This window comes from Eretmochelys imbricata, chromosome 1 (assembly GCF_965152235.1).
Source record: "Eretmochelys imbricata isolate rEreImb1 chromosome 1, rEreImb1.hap1, whole genome shotgun sequence".
NCBI classification, from domain to species: domain Eukaryota; kingdom Metazoa; phylum Chordata; order Testudines; family Cheloniidae; genus Eretmochelys; species Eretmochelys imbricata.
Genome location: NC_135572.1, coordinates 299,487,326 through 299,506,893, shown reverse-complemented (window position 1 = coordinate 299,506,893; position 19,568 = coordinate 299,487,326). Strand labels below are relative to the sequence as shown.

Below are 19,568 nucleotides of genomic sequence, written 5' to 3'. Positions count from 1 at the left end.
GGTTGTTTTTTTTTTTTTTTTTTTGCTTCTGTTAGCAGCTAGAAAGTACAGGTTTACTTTGTTTTCAATGAAGCATGTAAAACAAAATGTTAGATGGATTTGTACAATTACAATTTTGAACAAATAATATTAAAAGTGTCAAATGGGAAATGGAACATATTGCACCACTGTCAAAATTTTGTAGTAATTCTCAGTCTTACCAGACATAAATAACCAAAAGATTATTCTGTAATGACACAGTAAATGCTTACCATATTCAACAGTTTCTGTGTAAAAATATAATAATTCCAAGTAATTGACAAAAGTGCATTTGTGTTATACCTTGTAAATCAATGTCTCATGGATTTGGAACATTGCAAGGAGATTAGCAGGGTGTGCTGGCTTCTTTATTTTTATTTTATTTTTCTTTATTTTTTTTTGCAACCAGTCATAGAGGGACAAACAGATCAAATAAAATATAAATTAGTAGTAGTAGCAGCTGAAAAGGGGGTTGATTCTCTTCTCTGCAATACCCAGACCTGAAAACGACAGGAACAGTGCACTCTATGATCAATTAACTGCAAAGTATGCTGATGGAAGTGTACAGGGTCAGGAAACCCACCTCAATATAACTGCTTACCCACAGCTCCAGGGTCTTTTCTTTTGAGTGTTTACTTAGGGCCTGTGTGTTAGTTTTCTCTTGGTAACAAGTGATGCTGGTACTATACCTACCCTAGTTGTTTTCACTTTATTCCCAGAGGAACAGCTCCATCCTTTCCGATCCGGAAGAACTTTACATTCCTCCCCTTCAAGACATGGTTGCATGTGGCACCACCATTTCTGTTCCACTATTGAAGCTATGAAAGGGGAAAACATACACATTTACATGTTCAGTAAATGGCCACTTTACATCCCCATTATATGGCAGCATCAATTTTATTCTCCACAAAATGTTTAGAAAAAAGTATGTTGACAAACAACTACACTGCAAGTCAGAATCTTCCTAAATAAATAAGACTCTATTTGTCAAGGGCACTGTGTATGAATTTGGCACCAGCATCTCTTCTTAATTATTATTGTTATTACTACTTTTTTTTTTTTACGTTTGTTACATTTGTTTAAATTTATCTTGCTTCAAGAACAAATTTCACAACAATCCTTTTCAATCACCAATTCTTCTTTCCTGGTCAGATTTGTAAGTTTTTGGCATAATCTCTTCTTTTGAGTTAATGTATTGTGTTTGAAGTTCTGTATATTCAAGGTAAGATTAAATGTATTCCCTGAAGATGACATACTTACAGCTTCTATGACAGCAAACACAGAAAAAAATAGTTCATGTAAAGGGTGAAACAGGCTTGTCCTTTTTCAGAGAAAGAGTTGTGCAAAATGAGCCAATATTTTCCCAAATAAAACATACAAACCCATGCCAGTTTTGTTTGCAATATTAAGATTGTACTATGGATAGCAAAAACACCATTGGTCTAAAAAACCTAAAAACGAGCCAAACTATGCTCTGCTTGTTTGTTTTTCTTTGTTTTGTGGCAAAATAACAGATAAATAAAGTATGATACTGCAGCATATGAAAATAATATGCTGATGTAACTTATGCATAAACACTTTTAATTAAATTAACTTGATACAACACTAAGAGCATTCTATTATTTAGATCACAGTTTGCTTCTCAAGAGGTCTAGTTCACTGTCATCTACTAATTTCACATAGTGTTTCCATAAAGCATTGGCAAATAATTCATTTTTCTTATCCTCCTCTCCCATTCATCTTGGAGATGCCCTTCAAACCTCAGAATCCTTTCTAACACTTTTAAACACTGCTTGGTTTAAAAGAAAGATTCCCAGTTTAGACACTCTGCATTACAAAACCCACCAACAAAAATACAACAAAATGAAGTAAGTGAAGTCATCGCACCATCAACACAAGAAGGAGCTGCTCGGGTGGTACCTGCTACCTGCCCAGGAAAGCAGGAGCACTTGACTGTCTGTGATCTTTCTTCTATCTTGTTCTTATTACAACATCTGTGGAGAGCCACCACCTCACAGGTTCCCGTTTTAACATGGTGAGCTGTGCAAACAAAAAGAAGAAGGTGATGATGGTGATAACATTGCTAGGTAGCATGGTACAGCGTTTGTTTTTATTAGAAATACATTACATTCAGCTCTATAAAGGGATCTGCAATACACACAATTAGAATTACAATAACACCAACTCTATAGTGCAAAGATTATTTCTTTTCTAAACATAGCATAACTCTCTCTGACAGAAAATGTGTGGTGAAATAAGAACAATTAGAGAAGAATGCACATTGCACCATTTCAGTGGAACAAAATGTAGAGGCACTGAAAAGGCATCATAGAAAATATATATATATATTCAGACTAGCATAGGCACCTGCATCTCTGTATAAACCTAATATAATATATTTTCTTAGGGTGACACTCAGAAAATAAAGTGCTTCAACATTAAAATAGCAGCATGAATATATATTTTGGAATGCATACATTATAAATGTAAGATGACCACATGTCCCCAGACAGATCCAGTTTTTTACATGATGTCCCAGGATCTTCCTTTAGGACACCTGAAATGTCCCGGTTTTTCTTTGTTTGTTTTTTTCATTTCACTAGTCAACTGGTACAGATCCACTAAGATGATGTGGCAGGATTTGGGAACCCTATGCATAGAATATGATCCCCCATCATGTCATGGGGGTTGGGGGCAGTGGATCAATGACTACTCAGACACACTAGTCATTCTCTCTTGCTTCAGGATAAGCTAACCGGTCACAGGAACTACTGCAGCCCTGAGGCTACAGCAGTACCAGGAGAAGATCTGCCTGGGGGAAAGGTTAACTATTTAAGATATAGTAACTAATTATTGTATCATTTTCATTTCATCAGAGCTTGCTGAGACTGCAAGCTGAACCAGTGGCTGCTAGAAATTGTAGGGCAGATCACAGACAGATCGTAAAACTACTGCTAAAGCACCAGAGAGTCACCGTCTAAACACAGAACTTGTACCGTACCCAAATGAGATCGTGAAATGTTACCTTGGGGAGACTGCTAGAAAATATTATGTAAATATATTTCTTCCTTTCCTCAGGTCTACACTGCCTCAGCCTTGGTCAGCTCTATTTGGATCACATGGAGGGGGCACTGGAGAGATAGCAAGTGCAAAATATTTTATGAAATTTTATCAAGAATACAGACTCTCTCCATCCCCTTCCTACCTAAATTCCAAAAATTGGTATGGCGGCAGAAGGTTATCTGAATTGGCAAAGCAAACAAATACAAAATTTGGGTACTCTAATGGGAGACTTGCCATGTAGGACTGGGCCCTTTTACAAGCAGCTTTGACTTTGCTTTTTCTTCGCATGCTACAGTGTATGCGAAATCTATAACCATTCTAAAGCACACTGCCCTCTCTGGCCAGTAGCCTATATTCTTGAAACTGGACTATCAATTTAAGCTTCCGCCCTTAACTTGGGGCCATTGCCAAGCCACAGTAAGCCAAGATGAACACTAAAGAGATTGTACTACCCATAAAGACAAAACCAGATGCTCTCCTCAGTGAGCCAGCTCCCCTCCGTGGAGCAGTGGTGGGGAGAAGCAGAAGCAGGGCCATAACCATACCTCTTCTTTGACCCCTTTTCAGAGTCTTTCTTCCTGAGAGAACAGGGAGCAGGAACAAGCAAATTCCTCCCCTCCCAAGAGTGCAAAGACAACTATTATAAACTGTGCAACCACTTAATTGCCACTCTTACCCATGCACAGCCATAGAGGGGTAGCCCACAATCTGGCTCTTAGTTACCAAAATGGAAGCTACTGCTTAGAATATTGTATTCAAGCAATCACATGTTTTTCACTAGAACAAAGCCAGTCAAATAGCTTGTGATCATTGTAATCACTCTCTACACATTTCAGTTTTAGCATCATATTGTACAGTGTCAGGTTGTATAGTGTTACAGCTGAAATGATATATGACATATCAGGTGAGAAATTCAAAAGAGGTTCCACCTTTTGAAAAACCAAACTTGAATAAATGTTTTTCTCTGTTTTAAAAGCTTTAACTAATGTTAATAAAACTGAGAAAGAGGGATGTTGCTCATGCTATCTACCTGAACTTTTCTAGGAAGTTAGTGCGGCAAGTTATCCCAATACCCATGAGATTTTTTTTAAGCAGATATTTTTAGGCCCATTGGTACAAGGTAACCACAGTGAAAATTATTTTACATTGGTTAACATTGCATGTTAACATGTTGACTCAAAGAATTCCATATATTTTTCTCAACTAATCTTTTATGTTTATAGAGAATAGAGCATCTTTATTTGGGTATACAGTAAAATAAATTACCTATACACTATATTTCTTATATATGATATGTAGCATGAACATAGAATAGACACACATACCTGTTCTGAAAAGTTACATTCATTTTTATTATAATAGGCAATTATGCATTTCAAAACCATACATAAACACTAACATAAATTCATTTAACTGAGTTGACATGAGATTCATATAACAAACGTGACACTGAAGCTATAAAGGAAAGTAAATTTAGTGTCAGGTTGTGAATTTGTTCCTGCTTATTTTTCTCTCTATTAGATTTCAGTCCTTATTTGTATTCTGATTTGTCTCATTGATTCTGAAATTTTGTTTGCCTCTATGCTCACCTATTTAACAGTTTTACACAGCTTGACTGGCTCTCTAGAGATTCCATATTACACCTTCTAAGCAGAAATAAAGCATCGCCTACATGCACCAATAGTCATCTGAAATGCAAGCTAGTTAGTAGATTTAAGTTGTAAAATGCTTTGAGGGGAAAAATTACTGCTGAAACAAAAACTTTTCAAGACATCTAATTTTTTACTTTGTAGTCATTAGAGAGAAAATGGAGCATTTTCCAAGAGTACTTATTCCAAAGTACTCTAATTAAATGAAACGATCATTTGTGGTTATGAATGGAAAAGAAAAGTATTTCAAAAGATGCTGTGATATGTGAAGACTAGATTAGAGCAAAAAATAACCAAATGCCAATTATAGCATTTCAGAGACTGTTTAGTAAAACTGTTTCCAATTTTGGAGGTAGAAAAATAAAACCTTCCAGAAAAGGCTACCCTGGCTCTTCAACACATTAAAAATCTGGGGCAACTATCCTCTAGTTTCTATTTACCATCTAAAGTATAGTGTGAATGTTCCTAGAGAGGAAATGTGGGAATTTCAGTTCCATGTGCTATCAAATAATTAAGTTCCAGTGCAGTAAGTACAATATCTGTCACATTCATGTGAAACGAAAGCCTCTATACAGTAGATAAAGGATTTTTCTCAACCTAATACAAATTAACCTCATTAAACCATTGAACCATTCCAAACTGAGATAGTAGTTTATGAGAGTCACGTTTTTGGTTTGTTTCTTCTTCTCATAGCACCCACTTCAAAGTGTTCAGCTTGCTTTACAGAAAGTATTTCTGAAACAATGTTCTTTCTGGAATTCTACAGAAATTAATTATTCAAAAATACACCTTATGGACTCAATCCTGCAACCTTTACTAAAATGAGTAATCCTTATTCACCTGTCTAGTTCTATTAAAATCAATGGAACTACACGTGTTAGTAAGGTTGGCTGAATCAGGCCCAAAAGTATTTATGTACATACAACAAAGTGCTATTAATAATTACACATAAAAGTTCCAGAGATATTATGTAACCTTAGCGTGCAACTTAGAAAACAGAAATAATCATGTCATTACCCTGTAATGGCATGAGCTGTAATTAATCTGCCACTTTATGGTAGTTTTTATAGAGTTCAATGGTCTGCAGTTATCATACAAAGGAGTATTTACACAATATTTGGACCCTGAAATTTAATGTGTTACCAGTTATGCTAATAAAGAAATTAAGGCTAGGTAGTTATTATCCTTAATATGTATAATATTAAAGGATGCTTTTAAATTCAAACAAGAAAAGTTCTGTAATCTATATATACTCTACATTCCAGCTTATACAGAAAAGCCAGTTATTTAGTTTAAAAATATATTTATTCCCAATCATTAGACTCTACCCTCAGATTAATGTGATTTCAATGGGATTTGCATACATGCATCTGGTGGCAAAATTTGTTTAGCTTTTTTGGTTTTATTGATGCATGAGATTAGTACTTTGCTTTAACAGACAAGAATATATGCAAGTCACTAAAATTATGCATGAGGGTGGGGCTCACGTGAACTCCACTCTTCAATATTCTTTTTATTACTTTGTACTGCAGTAGCATCTACAGATCCCAATCAAGTCTGGGCTCCATTCTGCTACATGCTGTACAAACACAGAGTAATAGAGCTTAAAATCTTAAAAGTCTCAAAGACTTAATCTTAAACCCACATCTGGCACAGAATTACATGCATGCTTAACTTAATGCACTATGAGTAGTCCTACTGAGGTGTATACATTTTTGCAGACTCATTGCAGAATCAGAACCTTAGCTGAAACAAAAAGCAACAAATAGATGACACAAACAAAGGAAGAAGGAAAGGTAAAAGCTTTGTTTTTCCATGAAGTTTAATTCCAGTGATATCTGAAGTAGAGTCTGATCGTATGGACCTCCCAGTCTTCTCTGGCCTACTGGACAAGACATTTTATACAAAATAAATGCAGTGGTCCTGTCCTTCAAACCTTTACTCGTGTGAGCAGTCTTTATTCATGCAACTATTCCTTATCCACAGGAGTAGTTAGAGTAAGGACTAAAATGGGACAACTGTGAAAGCAGTCCCATACTAAATTAATCAGGTTACCAATCTGCCACATTCTTGCATGGGTTACAATGAATGATTATTCAAAATTCTGCCCTGGTAATGTCTAAAGAAGTCTGACTTTTTATTGATAGAAGAAAAAAATAAAACAAAATTAGTAGTTTGACTATAATGTCTTCCAGTGCAAGCCCTAAATCAGCATTTTATTAAGTGACCAGAGAAAGCACTGGTGTTTTTTACATAGAGAATGTTTGCTTTGTTCATGCTGATTGACACGGAAAGCAAATGTAGGTTAGCTTTCCTCTACACTTCAGCAATTTCAGTATGTCACGTCAGTCTTGCTGTGTCACTCTGGATAGGAAGGATATGAATACCTCTGCAAAAATGAGTGGGGGGAGGAGAATCCTGGTTGCATAGTTTTTAGAAGCTATATTAACAAATGTTAGTAGCTGCAAGAGCACACTGTAAAAGCAAGTATAAATCTGTGGCTGAGACAGGCTTTCAAAAGCCATATTCAGCCTCAGTTTATGTTTTATAACCGTGTGAGGCAACCTTGGGATTCCCATGTCCTCAGTGGTGCAAGTGAGGCATATTGTGGTAGTGCTCTGTCTCCTGAAGGGCAACGGTTACAACACTCATGCTGCATCATTTTCCAGATGTCACACGGAATACGCCATATAACAAAGAATTTCATCCTGCCCTTTTTGCACCCTTCCATACTACTTCTTAAACAGTTATTTAGATATGTTTCCCAAAGATGTGTTACCTCGATGGTCGAGAATCCCTCCTTCAGAGGTCTTCACTTATGTCATAGACAGGAATTCAGCAAACCCAGGTAATTCATAGCTACAATACATGTGTATGAAAATGTACATGCATATTTCTCCTGTCAAGTAACCTTTTTCCGCCTTTTCAGAGTCTAGATCATTTATTTTCCAAATAGCTAAAATATACGATGTGCCAAATTACAGTAGCCTTGCATGGAAATGCCAGAGGACAGAGAGGGACCGGGGAGCCCATCCCACCCCTGGAATCCACACAGGGTGCAACCACAAATTGGAGGGCTGCTCACTTGTGAACACAATGAGGGAGGCTAGTCAGGTTTTGTGTCTGGTGGAGAGTGTCATGGACATAGTCCCATTCTCCCATGCACTATTTTGTGACTGTGGGGTAGTATTCAGAGCGCAGCATTTACCCGACGAACTAGTGAAGTATCTCCCTTTGGCAAGTGTAGAGAAATACCAGTGATAGAAAGGAGGCACACGGGGGTATGGCAGGACTGCGCTGCACCTTGGTAAGCCCTACCAGTGTCATGGTGGCTAGGGGTTCATTACAAGTTGGCATCATTGAGGCAGCTCTGGAGGGGGGCAAAATGGCCCTTGGGCAATCCTAGTATTGGGGGAGAAGATGGTATAAAGATGGCATAAAGTCATCTCGACTTTTCACTCTTTCTTTATTTGTGCAGCATGTCACTCTCATATAGCTCATGATTGAGCCCATTATTATTAATGAACATCTGGAAGGAAAAATAAGCAAGGAAGGGGAGAAAGAGAGAATGTTAATGTAAGCTTTAGCAAAAAAAATTTCTAACAAGATCATACCACCAAGAAGCAATAGACTAAGAAATCTACACTGACTAGCAAGGAGAGAGCTTCCATTGGAAAGGTTTATGCATCAAGCTCATAAATCAACAGCTATGAAGAGGCGCATTCTAAAATATTCTGTAATAAGTGGAAGAGAAAAATTGCTATACCAAATCAGAATGGTCCACTGTGGCCCAATATGCCACTCTGTATATAAGATGATGATGATTAAATAAACCCATAATGCATGATGTGGGAAATTCCTTTCTGTTCATATACCCTCAGTCCCCTTATAAGCTCATCTTGCTCTCTGGCATATGTGGGTTTATTCTAGGGTTCGACGTTTGACCCGCCAAAAACAATTGGTCAATTTGCCTGTCAAATATTGGTCAAGTATTGTCAAATAATGTCAAAAATGGTCAAATATTTCAAAGGACTAATTTGTTCGAACAGTAACAAAGAGTAAGACTCGATCATCTCCAACAGGCTTAGCCTTTGATAGATATTTATACCCAATTACAAAAAAGTTACTGAATTGAATTATTTTAACTCAGAAAAATAGGAAAGGTAATTAAATTAAGTTCTAAAAAAATGAAAGAATGGCACTGTGATGCCACAAAAAAGGTAGGTGCTGTCTAGATCAGAGCATTCTTGCTAGAATATTTGACAATATTTGACCATGGTCAAATAATAGGTGGTCAGCTGACATTTTCTGACTGGTAAACTGGTGAGGTTGCCAAGTCTACTTATTACACATTTAACATTATCCTAAACTTACATAGGTGCAATGGTTATGGAAAGTCAGTTTTCAAGTCCTGCAACACTATTCGTCTCAAAGACTTCATGCAGCAGCAAAGTCCATGCACAAGCAAAGTAGAATATGCTGTGTAAAGAAACACTTCCTTTTAACTGGCTTAAATGTACAGCTCTGTTTTTAAGTTTCCTCTAGGATACCTTTTTTCTTGTATGTCTAACATTATGGGACAGGTTTTGAACTAATCAGTTTATTCACTTGAATCTTGAACACAAATAAAGGAGCAGATACTTGTTTGACAATTCAGGTAGGGTTTGTTTTATTGCCACCCAACAGCAAAAGCCGGTAATGTGTACACATTAGACGCTGCATATTTCAAACAGCAGCCCTACTAGGCTTCTTGGATGGAGCATAGTGCTTCCACAGAAAGCCGTTCTAAAACTCACAGGAGTAATTCTTGGTAAGTGTTTATCCTATAGATGTTAACCCAGCTACACTTGGCAAGCTACCTCTATCATGCAATTAACCTACTTAGTCCAGTTAGACGAAGGATGGTAAGCAGAGGTTCACATGACACTGTGCTGATAGCATCCCTGGTAGCCTTTTAAAAACAAAGCTAAAGAATGGTTTGCCATAATCACATTGCCAAGCATGCTTTACTGCATGGTGCCAGAGGAAAATTTCATCCATCAGTTGTCTGCCAGCCACCAGTTATAGCCATCTGTGTGGGAAGACTTTTGCCCCCTTGGAAAAAACATCAGGGAAACTACGATGTAAGCATTCTCTTGAGACCAGCTCACTAATAACCCAGTGAAATCAAGCCCCAGCTATTCCCAAGGCACCGTCTGGGTTCTGAAATGGAAAGCAGATTATGTTCTCTGTTGACTGAGAAAAAGTTTTACTGGAATAACACAGCAAACTGGCTTGGCCCCAGCTGGTCACGTAATCTTTACCCAACATAAAACCACAGATGGAGTACTTCATGTAGACTCTCTTAGACCTGGCGAGTTCGGAGTCATCTGATTTTATCCTCCTAGACTTATTGAGGCTAATTTTATTCAATCAGTCCTTTGGAACTGCTGGCCATGTCACAGATGAGGATTCACTAATAAAGCTATAACTGCATATACAGGAATACAAAAATAATTCATCCTAAAACTATCCTGAATGAGTATTTCCACTCTCTCCGAGAGACACCCTGTTAGCATATATACTTGTCCTTTTGAGGCATCATTTTCAGTTAGAAAATTGCATGTTGGCTGGTCCATGAAACTGCATACAGCTCTGGGACAGGGGTTGTGGGAAAGATGGTCAGTGATTATTTAGTCCTATCATAGGACTACACACAGGAGCAGGAAGAGAGGCAGGAACCTTTCTACATTTGCCCAGCTCTAAAGACCAACTAGAATTGCCTCTGCTGAGCTTGGGAGAATGCAGGACGGCTAATCAGTTGTAGCCAAGAGTGGCAGCAATGCCCCAAAGAAGATGTCGGGTGGGAACAGGTGCAACCATGCTGCTGTTCCTCCCCTGGGGCTAGTCAGCAGAGCTGATCAACCATGTGAGGACAGCATTGCACCCTTTAAAAGAGGGTCGTAGTTTGTGTGCTCTCCTGAGTATCAGCAGTGGAGCTGAGCTTCATGAGATATTTTGCTTTTGGTAGGCAGAATGTCTCCTGCACGTCCACTCAGTTGGTGTAGCTCAGTGGTTCTCAAACTTTTTGTACTGGTGAACCCTTTATCACAGCAAGCCTCTGAGGACAACCCCCCCTTATAAATTAAAAACACATTTTTTATATATTTAACACTACTTTAAATGCTAAATTTATAACCCTCTTATTTAAAATGAATTTACCTTTTCTCACAGCTTTTAAGTTAAGACTAAAATACATTTTTATCAAATTATTGTTATAAGCAGAAAAGGGTTTTTTTAATAGTTACTGTTTAATATTGGGGGGGGGCATGAAGAAACTTTGTCAATATGTTTTCACAGCAGACTTACTAGTGCAGACTTCACAGCAGACTTTCTAGCTAGCTGGGAGGCTGTGAAACGTGATATTAACAAACATACAAATATCACTTTTCACAGCAAACTTATGAATGCCCCCTTGCATTCAGTGCTGTTGTTGCCAGCAGGCGCTGCCTTCAGAGCTGGGTGGCCAGAGAGCAGTAGTTGCTGGCCAGGTGCCCAGCTCTGAAGGCAGCGCTGCCACCAGCAGTGGCAGAGAACTGTAGAGGTAAGGGTGGCAATGCCATACCATGCCACCCCTACTTCTGCATAACATCTGACCTTTGTGCTGGGAGGGTGGTTACGGGTGGGAGGGGGCTAAGTCAAATTTTAGGGTAGCTATAGACCCCGCAAGCCCCTCCCCCTCCACCCCCTGCAGTGCTGCTCCTGCCTGTCTGTCAGACTGTTAAATTATAAATTACTTTTTTTTCTCATCTTAGTTATCTGATTGGTCTGCGGTTTAATGTACCTCCTCAGCTACTGAACAACGAAGCCCTCTAATGTTGTCTCAGTCCTAGGGACCGCCTTAGGGAAAATGACACCCTGGGCAAACTTCTATTTTAGTGCCCTTTCTTTGGAAGTGGAGTGGGACTGGAGACAGAGTGGGGTGGAGATGGAGCTGGGCTTTAGGGACTCAGGCTAGCAGCCTCACGACTGGCAGGGATCGGGCTCTCAGCCCCGCACATGGCGGGGCTCCAGCTGTCAACCATGCTTGGGGCTGACAACCACAGCCCAAGAACCACCATGCACAGGGCTAACAGCTTGTGACTCCATGGGTCATCGTGACCCCCAGTTTGAGAAACCCTGGACTATAGCTTGACATCACCCACAAGAATGGGCTGTGCAGAACAGACACAACTGAGCACATAACTGGAGCAGTCTGTGAATACTACAGGAGGTAGAATGTCCATTCTTTCCTAGGATGTTATCAAACTTCTTCAGCAAAAGATACAATAAAGTGTTTGGACATTCTGTACATTAACAGATATTCCAACAGATGGAGGTTCAAGATTACTAATTATATAATTTCACGGGGGGAAAACCAATCCAGTTCTCAGGCATTGAAAGGAACACTTGGCATAAAGACTTTTTATTCTCTTCCTCTCTCTCACTTGATGGGCCATGTGCCAGAATCTTGACTCAGCAAGAAGCCGAGGCACATGTCTCAAAGCAGCCTTTAGGATTTGACAGAGTTAAAAAAAAAATCTTGTCTTCTGTACTACAGCAGGTAGCTTCTGGTTTCTATGATAATCTATCTATGAGAAATATGTCTTGAGTATTCCATCCTGATACACTTTTTATTATTATTCTTTTATTTCATAAATGTGACCTGCACTGTGTGAGGGCACATGTGACAAAAATACACCATTCTGAATTGTGAGTCAGCAAAAAGATCTTCCTCCACTTTCTTCCCCTTAAAAAGGAATGCCCATTCTGCACCCAGCTCTACCTCAAATAAAAGCTGGAGAAAAAGAGCCTTATACTGCACCCCTATAGGCTAAAAGACTCAAGTGCTGTTGGACCAAATGGCGAGGCAAATTTCAGAATCAAGATCTACTTAGAACATCCTGCCTCCAGTACCCACATGGTTACATGTACAGAGTCAAGCAGCTCAGCAGATATCAGGTGCCACAGTGGTAAGAGTAACTGAAGTCTAGTAAAGGCAAGCTGTGGTGTGTTGACATAGTTGGAAGTCACCAGACCTGTGCTTTATTCCCAGTGGTGTCATTAACTCACTCTGTGACTGCAAGAAAGGCACTTAGTGTTTCTATGCTCCAGTTACCCTACCTGTAAAATAGGCGTGGTGATGCTTACAGACCTTATTTAAACAACACCACGCAAGAATTCGCTAAGGGTGGATGAGTAATGACCCCCAAAAAATCCTCTGGGAACTTTTTGATAGGACAGAAGAGAACCACATATACTGTTTACCCCACCTAGGGTCTACAGATAGGTCAAGAAAACATTGTGATCAATGGAATCAGATGTTGCTGACAGAGCTGAAAGAACCAATATTGACACCTTCACTTTCTTCTTTACTAGAAGATCCTCAGCTAATGTAACTAGTGCAGACTTTGTGCCACATCCAGAACTAGAGCAAGACTGAAAGGAATCAAAGAACCTGAAAATTCTACATGATACCAAAGTTGTCTCAATCCAACTTTCTCAATATCTTCCTCTCAAAGAGGAAGAGTAAAGAGAGGTTGATAACTCTCAAGGTCATCATTTCTTGATTATGATTTTTTTTTTAAGGATGGGCCTGAACATCACTTGCTTGAACAGCTGAAAACTTTAATAAGACACCACTAAGCTGATTTAACTTGAATCCATTTTATGGAGCGTGTGCTATCAGAAAGACTTTGGGCTTTATTAATGACCTACATAATTCGCTTAATAAGGTCACGCTGAACTTGTGAAAATACTACTGATTTCAAGCTCCATATTGCAGATGATTCTTATAAAATTTTGTTCTCAGACTGCAAAATAATTCTTTGATATTATGCTCCCCTTACATACACTGAATGGGAGTTTTGTGAAAGGAGAATTTTGCCTTCAGTGCATGTATATATGATAAAATATAATCTACGTTCCCCTATGGGCTGAATCCCTCAAATTTTACATTTCCAATCTTTTAACTCACTTCTTTGTTGTGATGTGGGGTTGGGTTTTGTTTTCTTTTTTTTAATATCTCAGCAGAGCTGTTTACCTGAACTAATGTTTTACCTTTATAATGCATTTTTACATTCCATTTCACAGCTCTGTAATGCATTTTCCCTTTCTGTAGTCTGTCAACTAAACCAGAATATCAGGGATTTATCTTTGACTTGAAATATACCTCTCACAAAACACAAGCATGTATAAGCATACCTGCTTTAATGAAAACTACAGTTCTTTTCTTACCCTCTCAATCCCTACCCTCTTCTTTTAAGAAATCCTCTGCTTCAGACCCCACCAACATTATCTCTTATGCTCAGGAGAAACTTTGTAGAACATCCCAAGACTCAGCTCACCCACTGAAAGAAAGATCCTAATTTTAAATTTCAGCTTCTTTCTGTAGCACCCGAGGCAAACTCTTTGAAGTGCAGAGTCAGGGGAGGAACTTAACTCAGGCCTTTAGAAAAAATAGCTAACAAGGCACATGTCTACTCCTGTGAAATCCTCTCTTTTAGAATGATCTTACCCGCTACAATCTTCCCTTTACATTATTGATTCCATATAAATAGCAAGTGTCTAAGTCATGGGCATGATGAATCAATAAGTATCTAGACAGAGTCCGTCATAAATATAAAGGGAAGGGTAAACACCTTTAAAATCCCTCCTGGCCAGAGGAAAAATCCTTTCACCTGTAAAGGGTTAAGAGCTAGGATAACCTCGCTGGCACCTGACCAAAATGACCAATGAGGAGACAAGATACTTTCAAAAGCTGGGAGGAGGGAGAAAAACAAAGGGTCTGTGTCTGTCTGTGTGATGTTTTTGCCGGGGACAGAACAGGTATGGAGTCTTAGAACTTAGTGAGTAATCTAGCTAGATATGCGCTAGATTATGATTTCTTTAAATGGCTGAGAAATTAAGCTGTGCTGAATAGAATGAATATTCCTTTCTGTGTGTCTTTTTGTAACTTAAGGTTTTGCCTAGAGGGATTCTCTATGTTTTGAATCTAATTACCCTGTAAGGTATTTACCATCCTGATTTTACAGAGGTGATTCTTTTTTACTTTTTACTTCTATTAAAATCCTTCTTTTCAGAAACTGAATGCTTTTTCATTCTTCTTGAGATCCAAGGGTTTGGGTCTGTGGTCACCTATGCAAATTGGTGAGGATTTTTACCAAACCTTCCCCAGGAAGTGGGGTGCAAGGGTTGGGAGGATTTTTGGGGGAAAGACGTTTCCAAACAATGCTTTCCTAATAAATAAACCCAGATAAATGTTTGGTGGTGGCAGTGGAAGTCCAAAGGCAAAGGGTAAAATAGTTTGTACCTTGGGGAAGTTTTAACCTAAGCTGGTAAAAGTAAGCTTATGAGGTTTCCATGCAGGTCTCCACATCTGTACCCTAGAGTTCAGAGTGGGGAAGGAACCTTGACAGAGTCTAAGAAATGAACCTGAATGGACAGGGAACAAGCTTGCTATTCTTAAAACACACACACACACAACCAGTTCAACCTTACAAGGGGAAGCACACAGGACAATGCCAACACGGGTTTTTTTGGTCAGGGATTTCCAAATGATAATATTTTCAGATGTCTCTTCCCACAGATCAGATTTCTTTTAAGATGTTTGAAGCTGGCTTCCCAGACAGGAAACTTGTTTCTACAAGGAATCCCAATTAATAGAGGAGTTTGCTAGAAACAATAAATACCACTCCTGATAGAAGCTGAAAACATTATACGTGTCACCAGGATTGTATAAATGTGGTTTATTACAATTGTCAGGTAGTGAGAGCCTCTCAAATGTACCACATGTAAAAATTCATATTAAAATGTAAGGTATAAATAATGCCACCTCATATGTAGATTGCTTTTATGGAAGTGATGACATCCTCTCATCTTTCTCAGATGCCTCATGATCTGAATCTTTCCTGTTTTAATCTAGGACACAGTCTCTCTCAGTCCAACAGATAATAAAATGTGTGGACAGTAAATTGCTCTTACAAGTGTAGCAGAGATTGATAAGTACAGCAGAGACAGCAAAGAAAGATTCAAACAATCTCAGGACACCTAAAATCATTTTTTGTACAGTGCAGTGGTTGAGAAGTATTGCAAATGTAATGAACAGAGAAAATTTTAGTGGCCAAATTTTCATGCACAGGCACAATGAGCATGTATACACCAATGAACAATTTGTGGATCAGTTTATTTCACATGCAAACAAACATTTAGGCACACAGTTTCTCAAATTGTACAAGTAAATGTCCATCTGTGCACACATCGAAAGGTTTTGAATATAATGTGCATCATTTTTGCAGCAACCATTTTTGCTGTGTCTGTGGCTAAAAAATTGGCCTTTAGAACTTTGCAATCTAAGGACACAGGGTTTTTAGTGAAAAGGTCCATGTTCAGACCTCAAAATTCAGACCAGTATGAATAGAATCAGTTTATAATCTCCATTTTAATTTTAAGACCTTTGGACCTATAAGTAACTAGAAAATTAGAAAATTAAATCAACACTTAATTCTTTCAGAAAGCCAAGAACGGGTTAAACAAACAAACCCTTAGATATGATGTAGATGCAAAGTCCAGGTTTCTGCAGTGCCTAACTTGGTTCCATAAATTACACTAGAACATTTCTCCACCTATACACACCCATAGGAACATATGTCGCTTTTCTGGAGCACACAAAACTTTTATAGTACAGTAGTTAAATTACCCATGACCTCTGTGGTACCTCCAAGTTACCTTCTGACTCTCAACAAACACTGTTACTGTTCTAGCCCTGAATTCCCAAGACAGGAGGAATTAGGTGTGTATTAAATAATTCTCCCCAGTCTGTGGTGCTGACAGTTCTGAACTAAGCCAAGAATAATCTATCCTCAAAGCTGCAGGGAAGGTTGTCACAGCACAATGCCTTTGTAGGAAAGAGGGGAAAGAAGAGAGCTCCTGAAGGACTCTCTTCCCCCTCCACCAGCCACCTGGAAAAGCAAGGCAGCAAGGGATACAATGCAGCTCTAGCCAAAAAAGCATTCATGAGGTACCTTGTCTGGTCACGTACACATAACTGGTGGGCACCTGATCTTCATAGTCCTTGCAAGTCAGTGAAATCTTGAGAATAATCTTAAAACAAATCCTCTAGGTGTAGCAGGGTGTAGCAGAGCGTTGTAAAACAAAGTAAAAGGAAGCGGATCAGAAACGGAATATGCAACAAGAGAGCCAGCATTTTCAGACTTCAGGAGTTTACCACTGCTTTAACAGCAAATTGTTTTGTGTCAAAATACTGCAATGCTTAGCAGTTATGCTTCTGGCTGTTCCAGTTAGTATTTGGAAGTAATAAAAATCACTTCACAAAGGTTAAAACATGTACGGTTCACAGGTTGTTATTTCTCTTTGTGGTTAGTGACCACATTTCAGTTGCATGATTAATAACATGAAAGTGCTAACAAGGTATAAAATTTGCTTATTATTTCAGACACTGTGGTCCAAATTTTCACGGAAGTGGGAAATTCAAAGCAGTCTCCATTTTTGTATGTGCACTTTTAGAGCACGAACACCTGTATGTGCGCCTTGCAGAGCCTAGCAGCACATAGGTTTTGCATATACACATTATCACCCGGACCTGCAGATGTCAAATTTATCAGCTGAGCAGGTAGGAGTCAATGCTTGAAAAGTATGCACGGCAGCATTGCACCCACACTAACAGAAGTGACTGCTAAAAAATATCTTCATTTTTATTATTACTCATGTTTTTATACTATGTGCAGTCATTATACATTTAAAAAGTGGCTCCAGCTGGGAGGCAAAAAAAAAGTAACCACAGAAATTTGTCTTGATTTTTTAATTTAAATTCTTAATCTACATACCATTATTTATTACGAGAGGACCTAAAGGTCCCACCTAACAAGGGGGCCCCATTGTGCTACACAAACACATAGTGACAGACAGTCACTGCCCTGAAATGGTGAAAAGAAAAGACAGACAAAAGGTGGCACGGAGATCTGAAGTCGTTAGCGCAGTCATACAGTAGGTCAGTAGCAGAACCGGGAATAGAAACCAGGTTGCCTGAATTCCAGTCTAGTGCCCTAACCACTAGAACACACTGCTTCTTTTTGTTTGTTTGCATATGTGCAACACATTGAAAAGACTCACAAATCTAGAATCAGGATATCTAAAATGTACATCCTGAGTGAGAAATTTCATCCTCTCTTTTGTTTGTTGTCCATTTAATTTATTTATTTATTCCTTTGGATGAATAGACAATGAATGGTGATCATTGAAGTCCCTTTTCTGAAGGACACAGCAAAGTAGATCTAAATGAGTCTGAGCATTTCACACCTGATATAAAGTCAGAGTCTTCCACTGACTTCAACTGGCTTTAGATCTGACTTGAACAGCAAAGGTATGCAAGAAAATATCCAGTCTTGGGAAGACATGCTGGGTTGTTAGTTTTTGTTGCATGAGGTTCTGTGTAGAGGCAGTGATCTTTGGAGTGAGAGCTGTGTGAGAAGAGAGGAGAGTTTGATCTCTGCTTTGAACTCTGATTAGGGTCAATTATTGAGGTGGAGTATATCACTAGGAACCAGACTTTAGGGCTGGCTCTGTTTCTTGAAAGAAGCAATTGCCTGTGTGTTATTTGACTACCTGTGTTCCAGGACTGCTGTCAGTGCGCAAATAAAACAAGTTACACTTAGAATAGATCCATACGCTGCTTCCTGATTTCTCCTCCACTGGGAAGCCAATCGGCAGGATCCTGGACCTATGCTACCATTCAGCTCACCAGAGAGGTAATACTGGTGTCAGGATGGGACTCCGGGATGCAGGATGGGACTCTCAAAAAATATGTTGAGGAGTATACTATTTGTTTGTTCACAGCTGTTACTTCAGATGATTTTGAAATGCTACTAAATATGACAGCAGCATATATCTAGACTGATTTTTAAAGCCTTCTTGTACAGTACACTTTCTCTTTCAGAGAGAAATTTGGAATGTCAAAGATCCAAAAGGTCTGTGGACATGGTGCTTCAATAAATGAACATAGAAAGAGAAGGAATAGTCTGAAGTTTATAGATCCAATTCTATAGATGCAGAATAATATTTTCATGAGTTTTCAGGAAGTGGTCTTGAAGGATGGAATCTCACGTCTTCTTTATCTACCAGTTTTGGTACATACGTGCCAAATGTATATTTGGTACATACGTGCCATATGCACCTCAGAGGTTTTTCTTTATATATATACATTTATTACATGCGTGCACACGTATATACACACACACACATCCCCCCGCCCCCCCCCCCCAAGGGTGCTGAATACAAAACGAAAGTGCTGAATACAAAACCTTAATTTCAAAAATGTTGAGGTTGTGACCCAAACTGACAAAAGCTAGGAAAATTAAAGTGATATTTTACAGCTTAGCAGTCTTCTTCTAATGGATATAATGCTCTGAGCTAAGGATGAAATGTCAGCCATAAATTTGAATTTTCTCATGTTTGTTAGTTTGGTTCACAACCTTAATGTTATTTAAATGTAGGCTATTGTACTCCTACCATCAAGCAAGAGGGAAAATTAGGTTATAGTCACTCCTACAGATACGCTTAGGAAATAGAGTAGAGATTTGTGATAAATCTGCTGGCAGCCAAGAACAGAATAATAACTGTTTTATTAAACCTTAGGTGCATATTCTCATGACAGCATTAAAAGTGCACATAAATCATGGCATATCTATTATTGGATTTTTTGGATGAGACCATAGAAGTGATTGCTTCAATTTTTTAACCCTTGTATGGAGACAATGCAGATACCCAGGCTATGGAGACAGACTAAAGTGGTTGCACTACTCA

General features: G+C 38.7%; 1 protein-coding gene across 1 annotated transcript in view; it reads right to left on the bottom strand.

Moving 5' to 3' along the window:
* Nucleotides 1–462: 462 nt before the first annotated feature.
* The window catches only part of TAFA2 (TAFA chemokine like family member 2), a 51,723-nt gene continuing 32,617 nt past the window's right edge, over nt 463–19,568 (bottom strand). Inside the window, exons 2-4 of the mRNA XM_077840559.1 lie at nt 1,906–2,058; nt 708–836; nt 463–518 (exon numbers count right to left, since the gene is read on the bottom strand). Coding sequence (XP_077696685.1) covers nt 463–518; nt 708–836; nt 1,906–2,058 — 338 coding nt within the window. The remainder of the gene's footprint in view (nt 519–707; nt 837–1,905; nt 2,059–19,568) is intronic.